General features: G+C 38.3%; 2 protein-coding genes across 3 annotated transcripts in view; one reads left to right on the plus strand and one right to left on the minus strand.

Moving 5' to 3' along the window:
* LOC138976708 (protein PALS2-like) overlaps positions 1–17500 on the minus strand; it is a 501736-nt gene that overhangs the window by 453851 nt on the left and 30385 nt on the right. The window lies entirely within an intron of this gene.
* Positions 13706–17491, plus strand: LOC138976700 (uncharacterized). The gene is made up of 2 exons (XM_070349570.1): positions 13706–14742; positions 15357–17491. Exons 1-2 carry the CDS (start codon positions 14622–14624, stop codon positions 16136–16138), a joined length of 903 nt encoding a protein of 300 aa, XP_070205671.1. The 5' UTR covers positions 13706–14621; the 3' UTR covers positions 16139–17491.

Here is a 17500-nt window from a genome sequence, read left to right on the forward strand (position 1 = left end):
TCATCATATTCATAATTCTGTATCATAAAGCTTTTGTCTATTTTTTTTCTCATCTGCTTCACCACACAGTGAAAATATCACAGGCAAAATATTTGTGAAATCCAATTTGGGGATCAAACGTTGTCCGAAGTCGTTAAAGAACCGCAGACTAACTATGAAATAATGTTTGAATCCACCCTCACTTCTATTTAGGTCAGATATACGTACGTAACCATCAGGGTGTTTACTGGGCCGTTGACTACCCAGAGCCTCACAAAAGAGCTATATGTCAGAAGCTATGAACATTAGTTATATTTATTTGATACTTTTGGTAATGCTCAAATACCAAGGGACCTATCCATCGACAACTGTTAAATGATTATAGACAAACAAATAAAAGATGACGTTATTTTACCTGCGCAGTCCGGCTGATGTGGGTCGTGCACGACCCATATGGAACTTGAGAAGAATTCGTACGGTAATTTTCCCTTATCAATCAGCGTGGGTCGGTTACGACCCAATGTTGTGCTTGTTCGGATCGCATGGGTCGTGTACAGCCGTAACTGTTTACGTTGAAACCGACTGCAGAAAGTATGGGTCACGATTCACATCATCCGGACTGCGTAGTTCAAAGGATGAATCGGTGAAGATAATGCCGTCTGAAATATATTCAGATGGAGATTCTACAGAATCGTTGACAAAACCTCAACACACGTCCACCCCACGTTCAAAAGTGTCAGTCACCACGACCTCATCTAACACAAGTTACCCCACTACCATCGACACAACAGGTCCAACGGCTACTGTTGGCAACACAACGTCTCCAGGTACTGATCGTTCTTTTGTTTATCTGTTGCGGTGTTGTTACTCTGTACAACATATACTATATTCTTTGGCACTATCTCAGGATCATGTTATATCGTTATGCAAAAGCACAAACAAATAAAACAACACGAGAAGGAAACCTATGGAATCTAAAGACCAAACTCAAATGTTCTCATCAATGCCGAGGAAACGGGTGCTTTTTAAACACACCATCAAGAACACTCTTGTTTCACTCAAAGAGCCAATGAAGAGGGACACCAACTTGTAGATGATATATCTGTGATCAGATATAATGTACTTGGAGATTAAAGGTTAACTTAAAGCTGTCATGAATTTATTCAGATGGAGATTCTACGTCCACCCCACGTCCAGAAGTATCCGTCAACACGACCTCGTCTGGCACAAGTCACCCAACCACCAGCGAGGGAACAGGTCCATCATCTACTGTTGGCGACATGACGCCTACAGGTATTGATAGATATCTGGCTAAGTTGTAGTGTTGTTATGTCGTTTGTTGGACACGATCTCAGGATCTCTTTATATCTTCAAGCAAAAGCAACACAGACACAAATTTAAAACAAGATCGAGAAAGCTATGAAAAAACAGCACAACAAGATTTAAGAACACTCTGGGTTTTTTTTGTTGTTGTATTTTTGTTGTTGTTGTAAATATGATCAATTATTATTATTTTTTTTTATTTTTTTTATTTTTTTTTTTACATGAACAAAGACCTAAATTTTAATCAATCAATAAACACGTGATAACAAACATGCTAACTGTGTGTTTTCTGTTTGTACACATACTTTCTCATTTAGAGACAATAAACAATTTGTTTCTAATTAATAAAACGTCAGACTAACGAAATCTCAAAACAACATGATTTCCAAAAATAATTTCCAGTGTTAATCGTGAATCGTTTTTTTTTTAAATGCTTACGCACATCTTTGCGATTAAAATAATATGATTAATCTTCTTCATATTTTTGCTGTTACTTTTAATACCAAAAAGCACATCTGTAACATTCAACCTAATTCTTTCGCCAATGTTTACTAATATGTACATTTCAATATATTTCCAAAACCTGAGCACGGTTGGGCATTCAAAGAAAAAATGCTCCAATACATCAAGTTCATCCTCACAATATGTACAGTTTTTATCAGCCTTCACTTTCATTTTACACAATAAAATATTAGTTGGATAAATGTTTTGCAATATTTTCCAATGCAGTACACGTAATCGAACTTCACTAGTGACAGTGGCTGCTAAGTTCCAATTCTTTTCGTCAATTTCAAATCCTAACTTTCTTCTCCAAAATCCTTCTGAACAGGGTGGGCTGTATTTTTTTCCAACGAGAATCTTTCGAATTTCTTTTACTGTTCTCACTTTTTTTCCACAAAAGGCCGGAATGTCACAGACTGAACAATTTACATCGTCTTTTGCTACATTTCTTAAAAGGAGATGTACAGCTGTACGAACAACATTGTACTCAAGCAATCTATTTGCAGTGTAGCCAGTTCTTTCACACACTTCTTCATAGGTAGCAAAACGTCCATTCTCAAATAAAACAACACGAGAAGGAAACCTATGGAATCCAAAGACCAAACTCAAATGTTCTCATCAATGCCGAGGAAACGGGTGCTTTTTAAACACACCATCAAGAACACTCTTGTTTCACTCAAAGAGCAAATGAAGAGGGACACCAACTTGTAGATGATATATCTGTGATCAGATATAATGTACTTGGAGATTAAAGGCTAACTTAAAGCTGTCATGAATTTATTCAGATGGAGACTCTACGTCCACCCCACGTTCAGAAGTATCCGTCAACACGACCTCGTCTGGCACAAGTCACCCAACCACCAGCGAGGGAACAGGTCCATCATCTACTGTTGGCGACATGACGCCTACAGGTATTGATCGATATCTGGCTAAGTTGTAGTGTTGTTATGCCGTTTGTTGGACACGATCTCAGGATCTCTTTATATCTTCAAGCAAAAGCAACACAGACACAAATTTAAAACAAGATCGAGAAACCTAGGAAAAAACAGCACAACAAGATTTAAGAACACTCTGTTTTTTTCTGTTTTTTTCTGTTTTTTTGTAAATATGATCAATTATTTTTTTTTTTTTTACATGAACAAAGACCAAAATTTTAATCAATCTATAAACACGTGATAACAAACATGGTAACTGTGTGTTTTCTGTTTGTACACATACTTTCTCATTTACATGCTTTACCTTAAATCAGAGACAATAAACAATTTGTTTCTAATTAATAAAACGTCAGACTAACGAAATCTCAAAACAACATGATTTCCAAAAATAATTTCCAGTGCTAATCGTGAATCGTTTTTTTTTTAAATGCTTACGCACATCTTTGCGATTAAAATAATATGATTAATCTTCTTCATATTTTTGCTGTTACTTTTAATACCAAAAAGCACATCTGTAACATTCAACCTAATTCTTTCGCCAATGTTTACTAATATGTACATTTCAATATATTTCCAAAACCTGAGCACGGTTGGGCATTCAAAGAAAAAATGCTCCAATACATCAAGTTCATCCTCACAATATGTACAGTTTTTATCAGCCTTCACTTTCATTTTACACAATAAAATATTAGTTGGATAAATGTTTTGCAATATTTTCCAATGCAGTACACGTAATGGAACTTCACTGGTGACAGTGGCTGCTAAATTCCAATTCTTTTTGTCAATTTCAAATCCTAACTTTCTTCTCCAAAATCCTTCTTAACAGGGTGGGCTGTATTTTTTTCCTACGAGAATCTTTCGAATTTCTTTTACTGATCTCACTTTTTTTTCCACAAAAGGTCGGAATGTCACAGACTGAACAATTTACATTGTCTATAGCTACATTTCTTAAAAAGAAGATGCACAGCTGTACGAACAACATTGTACTCAAGCAATCTATTCGCAGTGTAGCCAGTTCTTTCACACACTTCATAGGTAGCAAAACGTCCATTCTCAAATAAAACAACACGAGAAGGAAACCTATGGAATCCAAAGACCAAACTCAAATGTTCTCATCAATGCCGAGGAAACGGGTGCTTTTTAAACACACCATCAAGAACACTCTTGTTTCACTCAAAGAGCCAATGAAGAGGGACACCAACTTGTAGATGATATATCTGTGATCAGATATAATGTACTTGGAGATTAAAGGTTAACTTAAAGCTGTCATGAATTTATTCAGATGGAGACTCTACGTCCACCCCACGTCCAGAAGTATCCGTCAACACGACCTCGTCTGGCACAAGTCACCCAACCACCAGCGAGGGAACAGGTCCATCATCTACTGTTGGCGACATGACGCCTACAGGTATTGATAGATATCTGGCTAAGTTGTAGTGTTGTTATGTCGTTTGTTGGACACGATCTCAGGATCTCTTTATATCTTCAAGCAAAAGCAACACAGACACAAATTTAAAACAAGATCGAGAAAGCTATGAAAAAACAGCACAACAAGATTTAAGAACACTCTGGGTTTTTTTGTTGTTGTATTTTTGTTGTTGTTGTAAATATGATCAATTAATATTTTTTTTTTTATTTTTTTATTTTTTTTTTTTTACATGAACAAAGACCAAAATTTTAATCAATCTATAAACACGTGATAACAAACATGGTAACTGTGTGTTTTCTGTTTGTACACATACTTTCTCATTTACATGCTTTACCTTAAATCAGAGACAATAAACAATTTGTTTCTAATTAATAAAACGTCAGACTAACGAAATCTCAAAACAACATGATTTCCAAAAATAATGTCCAGTGTTAATCGTGAATCGTTTTTTTTTTTTAAATGCTTACGCACATCTTTGCGATTAAAATAATATGATTAATCTTCTTCATATTTTTGCTGTTACTTTTAATACCAAAAAGCACATCTGTAACATTCAACCTAATTCTTTCGCCAATGTTTACTAATATGTACATTTCAATATATTTCCAAAACCTGAGCACGGTTGGGCATTCAAAGAAAAAATGCTCCAATACATCAAGTTCATCCTCACAATATGTACAGTTTTTATCAGCCTTCACTTTCATTTTACACAATAAAATATTAGTTGGATAAATGTTTTGCAATATTTTCCAATGCAGTACACGTAATCGAACTTCACTAGTGACAGTGGCTGCTAAGTTCCAATTCTTTTCGTCAATTTCAAATCCTAACTTTCTTCTCCAAAATCCTTCTGAACAGGGTGGGCTGTATTTTTTTCCAACGAGAATCTTTCGAATTTCTTTTACTGTTCTCACTTTTTTTCCACAAAAGGCCGGAATGTCACAGACTGAACAATTTACATCGTCTATTGCTACATTTCTTAAAAGGAGATGTACAGCTGTACGAACAACATTGTACTCAAGCAATCTATTTGCAGTGTAGCCAGTTCTTTCACACACTTCTTCATAGGTAGCTAAACGTCCATTCTCAAATAAAACAACACGAGAAGGAAACCTATGGAATCCAAAGACCAAACTCAAATGTTCTCATCAATGCCGAGGAAACGGGTGCTTTTTAAACACACCATCAAGAACACTCTTGTTTCACTCAAAGAGCCAATGAAGAGGGACACCAACTTGTAGATGATATATCTGTGATCAGATATAATGTACTTGGAGATTAAAGGCTAACTTAAAGCTGTCATGAATTTATTCAGATGGAGACTCTACGTCCACCCCACGTTCAGAAGTATCCGTCAACACGACCTCGTCTGGCACAAGTCACCCAACCACCAGCGAGGGAACAGGTCCATCATCTACTGTTGGCGACATGACGCCTACAGGTATTGATCGATATCTGGCTAAGTTGTAGTGTTGTTATGCCGTTTGTTGGACACGATCTCAGGATCTCTTTATATCTTCAAGCAAAAGCAACACAGACACAAATTTAAAACAAGATCGAGAAAGCTATGAAAAAACAGCACAACAAGATTTAAGAACACTCTGTTTTTTTCTGTTTTTTTCTGTTTTTTTGTAAATATGATCAATTATTTTTTATTTTTTTATTTTTTTTTTTTTTACATGAACAAAGACCAAAATTTTAATCAATCTATAAACACGTGATAACAAACATGGTAACTGTGTGTTTTCTGTTTGTACACATACTTTCTCATTTACATGCTTTACCTTAAATCAGAGACAATAAACAATTTGTTTCTAATTAATAAAACGTCAGACTAACGAAATCTCAAAACAACATGATTTCCACAAATAATGTCCAGTGTTAATCGTGAATCGTTTTTTTTTTTTTTTAATGCTTACGCACATCTTTGCGATTAAAATAATATGATTAATCTTCTTCATATTTTTGCTGTTACTTTTAATACCAAAAAGCACATCTGTAACATTCAACCTAATTCTTTCGCCAATGTTTACTAATATGTACATTTCAATATATTTCCAAAACCTGAGCACGGTTGGGCATTCAAAGAAAAAATGCTCCAATACATCAAGTTCATCCTCACAATATGTACAGTTTTTATCAGCCTTCACTTTCATTTTACACAATAAAATATTAGTTGGATAAATGTTTTGCAATATTTTCCAATGCAGTACACGTAATCAAACTTCACTAGTGACAGTGGCTGCTAAGTTCCAATTCTTTTCGTCAATTTCAAATCCTAACTTTCTTCTCCAAAATCCTTCTGAACAGGGTGGGCTGTATTTTTTTCCAACGAGAATCTTTCGAATTTCTTTTTACTGATCTCACTTTTTTTCCACAAAATGTCGGAATGTCACAGACTGAACAATTTACATCGTCTATAGCTACATTTCTTAAAAGGAGATGTACAGCTGTACGAACAACATTGTACTCAAGCAATCTATTTGCAGTGTAGCCAGTTCTTTCACACACTTCTTCATTGGTAGCAAAACGTCCATTCTCAAATAAAACAACACGAGAAGGAAACCTATGGAATCCAAAGACCAAACTCAAATGTTCTCATCAATGCCGAGGAAACGGGTGCTTTTTAAACACACCATCAAGAACACTTTTGTTTCACTCAAAGAGCCAATGAAGAGGGACACCAACTTGTAGATGATATATCTGTGATCAGATATAATGTACTTGGAGATTAAAGGCTAACTTAAAGCTGTCATGAATTTATTCAGATGGAGACTCTACGTCCACCCCACGTTCAGAAGTATCCGTCAACACGACCTCGTCTGGCACAAGTCACCCAACCACCAGCGAGGGAACAGGTCCATCATCTACTGTTGGCGACATGACGCCAACAGGTATTGATCGATATCTGGCTAAGTTGTAGTGTTGTTATGCCGTTTGTTGGACACGATCTCAGGATCTCTTTATATCTTCAAGCAAAAGCAACACAGACACAAATTTAAAACAAGATCGAGAAAGCTATGAAAAAACAGCACAACAAGATTTAAGAACACTCTGTTTTTTTCTCTTTTTTTCTTTTTTTTTTTTGTAAATATGATCAATTATTATTTTTTTTTTTTTTTTTTTTTTTTTTTTTTACATGAACAAAGACCAAAATTTTAATCAATCTATAAACACGTGATAACAAACATGGTAACTGTGTGTTTTCTGTTTGTACACATACTTTCTCATTTACATGCTTTACCTTAAATCAGAGACAATAAACAATTTGTTTCTAATTAATAAAACGTCAGACTAACGAAATCTCAAAACAACATGATTTCCAAAAATAATTTTCAGCGTTAATCGTGAATCGTTTTTTTTTTTTAATGCTTACGCACATCTTTGCGATTAAAATAATATGATTAATCTTCTTCATATTTTTGCTGTTACTTTTAATACCAAAAAGCACATCTGTAACATTCAACCTAATTCTTTCGCCAATGTTTACTAATATGTACATTTCAATATATTTCCAAAACCTGAGCACGGTTGGGCATTCAAAGAAAAAATGCTCCAATACATCAAGTTCATCCTCACAATATGTACAGTTTTTATCAGCCTTCACTTTCATTTTACACAATAAAATATTAGTTGGATAAATGTTTTGCAATATTTTCCAATGCAGTACACGTAATCAAACTTCACTAGTGACAGTGGCTGCTAAGTTCCAATTCTTTTCGTCAATTTCAAATCCTAACTTTCTTCTCCAAAATCCTTCTGAACAGGGTGGGCTGTATTTTTTTCCTACGAGAATCTTTCGAATTTCTTTTACTGATCTCACTTTTTTCCCACAAAAGGTCGGAATGTCACAGCCTGAACAATTTACATCGTCTGTAGTTACATTTCTTAAAAGGAGATGTTCAGCTGTACGAACAACATTGTAGGCTACTCAAGCAATCTATTTGCAGTGTAGCCAGTTCTTTCACACACTTCTTCATAGGTAGCAAAACGTCCATTCTCAAATAAAACAACACGAGAAGGAAACCTATGGAATCCAAAGACCAAACTCAAATGCTCTCATCAATGCCGAGGAAACGGGTGCTTTTTAAACACACCATCAAGAACACTCTTGTTTCACTCAAAGAGCCAATGAAGACGGACACCAACTTGTAGATGATATATCTGTGATCAGATATAATGTACTTGGAGATTAAAGGCTAACTTAAAGCTGTCATGAATTTATTCAGATGGAGACTCTACGTCCACCCCACGTCCAGAAGTATCCGTCAACACGACCTCGTCTGGCTCAAGTCACCCAACCACCAGCGAGGGAACAGGTCCATCATCTACTGTTGGCGACATGACGCCTACAGGTATTGATCGATATCTGGCTAAGTTGTAGTGTTGTTATGCCGTTTGTTGGACACGATCTCAGGATCTCTTTATATCTTCAAGCAAAAGCAACACAGACACAAATTTAAAACAAGATCGAGAAACCTAGGAAAAAACAGCACAACAAGATTTAAGAACACTCTTTTTTCATTTAAAATATACCAGATTTTTGCATTTTTGCAAAACGTCAAAAATGTAAACATTAACTGAGACAAATGATTGAATTGTTTTGTATGCCAGTCGAATTGAAGTTAATGGTTTACCCTCATGGAAATTTAAACTGCTTTCTCACTGGGGAAAAGAAAATATCGTTCGGCGCTACCCATTTTTTTTCCTGCATGCGTGTATTCATGTTTGCAAGCCCTGAGACTTTCGCTGTGAACCTTATGCTTGCACACGGGGTGTTCTGACACCGAGGAGAGTCTGCACAAAGTTGATTCTGGGAAATAAATCTCTTGCCGAACGTGGGGATCGAACACGAAAGCGACGCTACCGACTGATCTATTTTCCCTGCTCTACTGGGAGCTTAAAGATTAATTCAAGCCGTCATGCATTTATTCAGATGCAGACTCTACAGCATCTCATGCACAACCTCGAAGCACGTGCCCCACACCTATAGAAGGAACAGGTCCAATATTGTCACCCGTTTGCTACATGACGTCTCCTGGTAATCATAATTCCCTGTCTAAACTTGTGTGTTGTTACGCTGTCTGCTTTGTTTGTGTGTGTGTGTGTGTGTGTGTGTGTGTGTGTGTGTGTGTGTGTGTGTGTGTGTGTGTGTGTGTGTGTGTGTTTTTTCGCGTGTCTGTGTCGGTCTTTGTCTGTGTATGTCGATCTGTGTGTGTCTGTGTGTGTGTGTCTGTGTGTCTGTGTGTGTGTGTGTGTGTGTGTGTGTGTGTGTTCGCGTGTGTGTGTGTGTGTTCGCGTGTGTGTGTGTGTGTGTGTGTTCGCGTGTGTCTGTGTCTGCCTTTGTCTGTGTGTGTCTATGTGTGTCCGTGTGTATGTCGATATGTGTGTGTCTGTGTGTGTCCTAGTAAGTAAATACATTTTTCATAGGTCATTTATGCATTCACAAATAGGCCTACTGTAGTTCAATTCTTCCCCTCCAGCGATGCCAACCGGAAACTCTGGACGGCGAGAGTGATAATAGCGCTGCTGCCATTGCCGGGGTTATGGTAACTGCCGTTGTGCTCATCGTGGTCATCATCGTCGTCGTCATTGTCTACAAGAGAAAACGTCGCAAAGGGTAAGGCCTTGATTTCTGTTTTTGTGATAAATATCTAATGGCGGCGGAATCCTTTGTAATCTTTCTGCTATCCTTCAAAATATCTTTACAGCTCACGTATTTGATGAATTCAATTCCTGCAGGATGCAACGCATCAAACACACATCTGACTCACATCTAACTCACGCATGTTCATTCCTTCACATACAGAAGTTGCAATCCAAAAATAGAAATAAACACAATGAGTACAATATCCAACAATGCACAATATAAGGGAAGGTTGCCTAATATAGACCGGCTCATAATATTGACCACCTCTTGTTATGACAAACTAACGGCGCTAAAGCGCTCAAAACAATGGTATTAGCTGTATTTGCCTTCTCTGTACAACTTGCACATGTCCAAACAGTTGCAGAAACACAAACCACAAAAGCGATATGCTTTTTCTCTTTTTGACACCTTTGGCAGCGTTCACTTTAAAGTTCTCCCCACAGCCAAAGCTCAATGCCACACACAAATTGCTATATATAATTATGACAGCTAAGACTGTATTCGTTACATTTTTACAGTGTTGACTGCGAGTTTTTGCTGCAAACAAAAAAAAATAGCAAAATCTCAAAGTAGGTGTATGCTCCCTAATATGGACATGCAACTTTCAACAAATAGAAAAAAAAAGCTAAAGGCTGATTTCATTAGTTCATTAAGAAACTTGCTGAAAATAACCTATTATTAGCCATCGAGCTTTCAAAAAATATACAAAAGATAGCCTTCTTTTCGTGGAAGTTGATAATTTCATTTATTTTCTCTATGTTTTCTTTAGTTCCCTGTTATGCTTGAAATAACGTTCTCGTCAAACCGAAAGAGATAAATCTAAAGAACATTTGATTTAGTCTGACTTGCACGCCATTTTGTATAATGTTATTTAGAAGTATAGGGGACATTTTAAAGTGATTCCTGAAGGCCTCTTCACGGGTCCATGTTCGGCGCTAAGGCTCCCAATATGAACCAGTTGTGAATGTTTCTGTATCTAATTTTTGCTCAATGTCTGTCAAAGATATATCGCTCTAATTAGGCCTAACAGTTAACTCAAGAGAGAATGACTACCAGACACAAAATAATACTTTCTTCCAAGAAAACAAGCGATTTATCAGCATGAAACAAAAAGAGGCCCATATTAGGCAACTTTCCCCTATCACGAACATAGAGTTAATTAGACACATTTATGTACAATGTTTACATATCAAAACATTCAAGAAATGAACAATCAATAATTACAGATAGCTTCACAAAGAAAACTGGAGACGCAACTCACAGTGTCCTCGAACATATAATACGCATACCATGCAGTCTCGACGATGATATCCGGAAGCTGGCTGAATTTAAAGGAACACTAACACCACTTGTCGACGACGAATACACAGTACTCACGACGACTAATCCAGGTCAATGAATTAACAGGCTGGCCTACAGGTGACCAAGCACACATGTACCTCACACGGTATACTATCGACGGCTACACTACCGAAGAAAACACAACTGTGCTATGTTTATGCTCGGATAAACACAGCAAGACGACGTCCAGAACTTGACAGCTTCAAGTTGACCACAGGGCAGTCTGGCCACAAGCACAGCACTGGTCTTCCTAGTAGTGGCGGCAATCCTCACTGATGCCTACGTCATCACATCAAGACCCTAAAACAAACGATAGGAGACTAAAAAGACTATTCTCCAACAAATAAATCAAAGACAATTCACTCGAAAAGCTATGGCAAGTCTTACACACACGTATGCATTATGCCGGCGACAACAGGTATGGCATAAACTAAACCTACAAAATCTTTGAAGGTACCAAACAATAATACAGTTCTGATACATCCTGCTTGTCGCCGCGCGCGCAGAGAAAACGTTTCCCTCTTTATCTTCACTGCGGCTGGCTGCAAAACCCCTCACGAGGAGGTGTTTTCAGACAGGCCAGGCACTGGTTTTCCCTGAGGTGAATAATGCTTACAGTTACAAAATGCGAAGCTGCTTATCAAACAGAGACATACGTTAAAGGGCAGCTGTCGGGTTGCCTGGTCTCAAATATGCGCGGAGTCGCGTGCAAAAACGCGTTTAAGAGTTTTCCGAGTTGATTCAACTAAAGACTGTTGATTTGGTCCAGAAGAAGACACTTTCATCATTAGTTTGAAACCATTAAAATGCGTGAAACTTTCTGCTAGTTCTCACAATCCGCAAAAAAACGAAGCAGTTGGCAGGCCGAAACGACTCAAAATCCGCGACCGACAACTCTGTCAGCACAAGAAAGACGCCGCAGCGTTAACCTTGCTGTGACGTCACTCGAGGAAGCCGATAAGGCCGCTGTGAAGTTTACAGTACAATGTAGACTGCAGCTGGACATCTGTAATGCTGTACGCGTGATTGATTCTTGCACAAAGTAAAGTATTAGGATGGTAATATCTTCTCAAGACCCACGTTCACATTTTCTCTTCTTTGATCTGACCGACTGCAACCTTTACAAGTCATTTCTAAAGTGGTTCACATGCTGTTGCTACTCCTCCAGTCCACCCGGTTAAACCATAAAGTTGCTCAACCACAGACCCTCGTGTCCCTTGTCAGCAGACACTGTACACTTATGAAGAAGGTCCGCTTGAGGTGTCACACCAATTACCGTGTACGTGTGAGGTACTGAATTCAAGACAAAAGCCAACTCTGTCGGTGGGAAAATCTAGGAAAGAGATGATGATAATACATCTTCAGTTACTCACTCAAGTAGATAGACGAGATAAGATAAAGGGAAGAGAGACGGAGACAAAGATGAAACAGTGGATCTAGTGTGGAAAATGGGGGAGGGGGGTTCGGCAGCAAAAAAATCAAAGATGGATTTGTCAAACTGTGTTTGTGATGGTTATCGTGTGTGTGTGTGTGTGTGTGTGTGTGTGTGTGTGTGTGTGTGTGTGTGTGTGTGTGTGTGTGTGTGTGTGTGTGTGTGTGTGTGTGTGATAACACGTATGTGTGTGTGTGTGTGTGTGTATATGTGTGATAACACGTGTGTGTGTGTGTCTGTGTGTGAGTGTGTTTGTGTGTGTGTGTTTGTGTTCCTCGACGCGTGACAATATCTGCCAATAAGTTGAACAAAAACAGGGTTCAAGTGGAACAAAAGCAGGAGGGGGACGGACGACATGTTATGAACTCCGTTTTTTACTGCGAAATTTTGGCCTGGGAGAAGTCACCCCATCCTAAGTTTCTCTTCACCTACCCGTGAAGTATGCTTGAGGGCTTGACTAGACAACCCGATTGCGCCCATTACACGGCATAAAGAGAGCACCGTTCAACCCGGCCGATTCCGCGGCTGACGTCACGCGTCCAAGGGAAGTAATTTTCGAGCGGGCTGCATTGACTCGGCCAAGAATGCAAACTTTCTTCGATTAAAGACATTGTAGCATGTCTAAAGTCTTCGGACTTGTGTTATCAAGCTGTCAAAATCACCAAGTAACTTTTAAGTATAGTTTCAGTTACATGATAACTCATTCTAAGGAACAGATTTTGAGAGCCGCAACCCGACAGCTGCCCTTTAAAGAATGACCTATCGTCACGTTCATAAGATAATTGCCCATGCCATTTTTTGATGTTTTGAGAAAAACTCAAAAAACTTTCTTTGGTTTCTGAACAGTATGCCTATCTCATTTTAGTTATAAGTTGCAAACTGCCTCTCTGGTGGTGACAGCTGGATAAACGTGAGATAAAGAGCTGACAGCAACATTTTTAATCAGCAAAATTGCATAACAACCCACAAAGAGCTTGTGCATACTTTCACATTCTCAAAACAAGTCTTTCTGTATCATAAAGAAAAAGTGCTTAGCTCAAGAAACGAGGTCGGCAGTTATGCTTACGTTACCGTGGCAATGGTTTCCAATGGTCTGAGAGTTTGTACTCTCTAACACATCATAAATACCCTTCCAGTAGCTTCCCCTGTAGTTTCACTACAGAAATGCCTAACATTGACATAGGTATTTTTCTTATGAGCGTGACGTTATACATTCAATAACAAAACAACAGTTTGCTTACCAAGGTTCTATGTCCAAGGGTCTGAGTCTGTGTCTCTCACACTAGCATGTTACCTCAACAGGTACGACGAACAGACTGACTTGTTAAAAGCTGGACATAGCGAGGTAAAAAGGGACAGTTCTCAAACATACATCATAAGTTCAGTATTCCCGTGACTTTAGCAAAACACGAAAACTAGGCTTACTTTGGCAGAACACGTCAACATAGCGCTGTATCAGTCCAGGCGTATATCAAATAATAAATTCGTAACAACGTATGCAAACTTCATACAATATTTGTTTGAAATTGTTCATGAAAATTCAATTCAAATGACAAACTAATGAAAAACATATTTGATAAATCTGTAAGCATCCGAGATATGAAGCAATCTCACGATCCGATTTGTGTTAAAGAATGTAATTAGCATAATAAATGAAGAACAAATGTGTGTCGGGATCATTTCTGGAAGGACTCACGCGTCAAGGTTTACACACAATTGTCGGTTAGTTGTCCTGGAACTGTTTTACACACACACGCCTCTACTCTCGTCTCCATTCCTGGTCTATCGGAAAACATTTAGTCAGAACTAAATGTAAAAAGCAACAAGTTGTTCGCAAAAAAAACCGTTTGCTGAATATGTTTGGCTTTCATTTGCTTGAGGCTTCGTGGCAGGCGGAAGAAAAAATCAGCCAGATAAGTTTTCGTTAATAATTGTTTGTCTGTGCACTTAAAAGACCGTTGGGTCGATATTTGTGAATGTATTGTTTTGTCCATAACAAACTTTCCAACAACCTACCTTTCTTGTTTTTTGATGCTGAATTTTGGAACGTTGGCAGTCTCTTTGTTTTTGGATTTATTTTATGTTTGGCTTTGTTACAGCAAACCTGATAATGAAAACAGAAACACCGAGGACCTGCCAATGACAGCAGGAGGTATAAGTACAGTTCCGGTTATTCAGTGTTTTTATATATATATATTAATTGTGTCTCAAACAAAATGCACAGACTCTGGTATGGGCTAATTGGTGGGAGTTTCAGAAAAATGCTCTCTGGTAAAATCTCAAACTGTAGCAATGTGTTTTCAAATTAAAGAAATCTGTCACTCACTTGAGATTGTCTTGCTTCCCATACTGTTCCAGCTGTGACATGTGTGTGTGTGTGTGTATCGTGTGTATCATTGTGTTGTATTATTAACATAAGCCAACAAGTTGTGCTTTTTTCCACGAATGGAAACAAAGTTGAATCAAACTTGTGTATAAACAGCATCATCAGCAGCAACAACAACAACAACAACAACAACGCAGATATAGTCAACAACAGCATAAACTACAAAGAGTTGTCAAACTGTTCCCGGTAATAACAAAATCATTTCTAAACATTTAAAAACAAAATTGTTGTCCATGCGTGGACAACACTGAGCGACAACAAGAACATCGTCATCAACAGCGACAGCAAGAACATCATCATCAACAGCAACAACAAGAACGATTACGCTCATTGGCTGACATACCATCGCATTGAATTATTATTTTTCCTTCTGCTTGCAGGAACCAACACAGGGAATACAGCCTCTGAAAGACGAGGAAACTTGTTCTCACGTCGAGACGGTGACTACACGGACATCGACGTGGCAACAACACCGTCGTCAGACATCAACCCGTATGACCTGGCAGATGATGGCACCAACACCAACGGCTCTCTTGGTCCAAACCTCCAGCGGCTGAACGGGAGCAAAGAAGACGACTACAGTCCTATTGACGAGGCACAACCCGCTGCAGCCCACAGCGAGAAGAACACGACACCGGTCAAGCCATACCCCAATGACGTGTACAGCGTTGTCAGCAAGCCAGGCAAGAAGACTCCTACCCCAGGGTACGGGCTCGCCAAAATCGTGGGTGAGAAACCGGTTCTGCCCAATCCTAAGGATGTGTACAGTGTTGTCAACAAGAAAGGCAAGACGTTTGAACCTGCAGCTAAACCCGGACAGCCAGACACCGAGTACAATACCATCAGCCATAATGGAAACAACACCTCTTCGCAAAAAGCTCCCGGGGACGCAACTTTTAACCCTTACAACAGAATCGGCGCAGTATCTTCCATTGGCCTGAATGAGAACAGCCGCGCATCTACAAAACCTGAGGACGGTTTACTAACGGACGACTACAACAAACTGAACTTGGCTGGGAGCGGGTCAATGAAGGAGAAAAGTGGAGCAGCTGGTGCAGCCTATGACCACGTGCGCAATGACCCGGATGATGCGTACAGCAAAGCACGGATTGGAAAACGGCACGTCGTTATTGATTCTGATTATCATCGCTTGAAGCCTTAAAAACCGAGATCCGTTATGTCATGATAAGGTCAAATAAAAAATATATGTTGGTTTAAGGTAATGTGACCAAAAAAGATAGGGTCGGTAGGTCGGCTTTTTAACAACAACAACAACAAAATTCATTTAGTCGATTTTAGAGAAGGTTACTTTCCTTATTACTTCCCTTAGTCTCGGTATGGTTCGCAAAATGTACCAAACGTTTTTGTTTTTTTGAGAAATGAAAAAAAAGTGTTGGGGTCGGCGGGAAAAAATAGGGTTGGTCGGGCTACCCTAAACTAACACTTGGCCTAATAAATCCTATTAATTATATCCGCAAAAGAGACTGTACGGTACAGCCCTTGATTAGCTTGACATGATCAATCCTGTGCTAGTTTAAAAGCTAACATTTTTAGCAGGTTCCAACATTTTGTTTGCTTTGGGAGGGATAAGCTGAAACGACTATAGGTGAATATTCGTTGTGCTTGTCAAAAACTGACGAGTTAACATTTTGGGTTTTGTGGCCTGTTCTTTATAAAAAAAAATACTTTCTTGAATATCCCCATTTTTGACACATTTTCTGTCGTCAAACACACCTGGGGAAGTAACATTGGACCATGCCTGACTATTTTCAATACAAATAAAGTTGTTCTAGCACTTCAAGTCCTTTATGACAAAAAACCGTAGGACTTTAATATCAATTTTACTACTACTAGCATTTCAAATATGTGTTATGACTTTTTTAATATCACAGATATTACCCAATATTGACGGACTGTGTGATGATATCTTCTGCTATGGTCTGTTGAGACAGTGATATCAAAATCGAGACAGGAGGTCGAGATTTTGATATCACTGTCGAAACAGACCAATAGCAGAAGATATCATCACACAGTCAGTCAATGTTAGATATATTGCTAATTCTCTGGACATTTTGTATTTATTGTAAAGAAATTACAAAAGTATTTGTCTCAGTTTTGGCTGTTCCATATCCCTCCCTCTGATTATTATTTCTTTTTGTTCACTCTTTTCTTGTACTTTTCAGTATTTAAAATGTATTTTCTTTCAAAAAGTCTTTAGTCACTTGCTCAACTAAATGCTGGGATCATTACATTTTCATATATTATATTTGTTTGTTTTTAAATTTAGGTGTTTTTGTTTTTGAAGTAGGGAAGCAATAAAGAGGTCGTCGATATCAAAACTGATGTCGACGGAAATGTCGTCGATATCACTTTTACAATGAGCTCAGTTTTGCCCAATTGACCAATGGAAATCCACGTAACATATGAAATAGCAATATGATTGAATATCAGGGTTGTTTAACGTTTTGGCACGAGTGTACAATGAGATTGGTCGGCTTTAATAAATGTCGCGATAATGTTTCGA

Source organism: Littorina saxatilis, linkage group LG9 (genome assembly GCF_037325665.1).
Source record: "Littorina saxatilis isolate snail1 linkage group LG9, US_GU_Lsax_2.0, whole genome shotgun sequence".
NCBI lineage: Eukaryota > Metazoa > Mollusca > Gastropoda > Littorinimorpha > Littorinidae > Littorina > Littorina saxatilis.

Bases quoted from the DNA above. Each gene is read 5' to 3' on its own strand.
- LOC138976700 (XM_070349570.1), top strand. From the start codon at position 14,622: ATGCTGAATTTTGGAACGTTGGCAGTCTCTTTGTTTTTGGATTTATTT. The intron at 14,743-15,356 runs GTATAAGTACAG...TTCTGCTTGCAG, and splicing joins CCTGCCAATGACAGCAGGAG to GAACCAACACAGGGAATACA.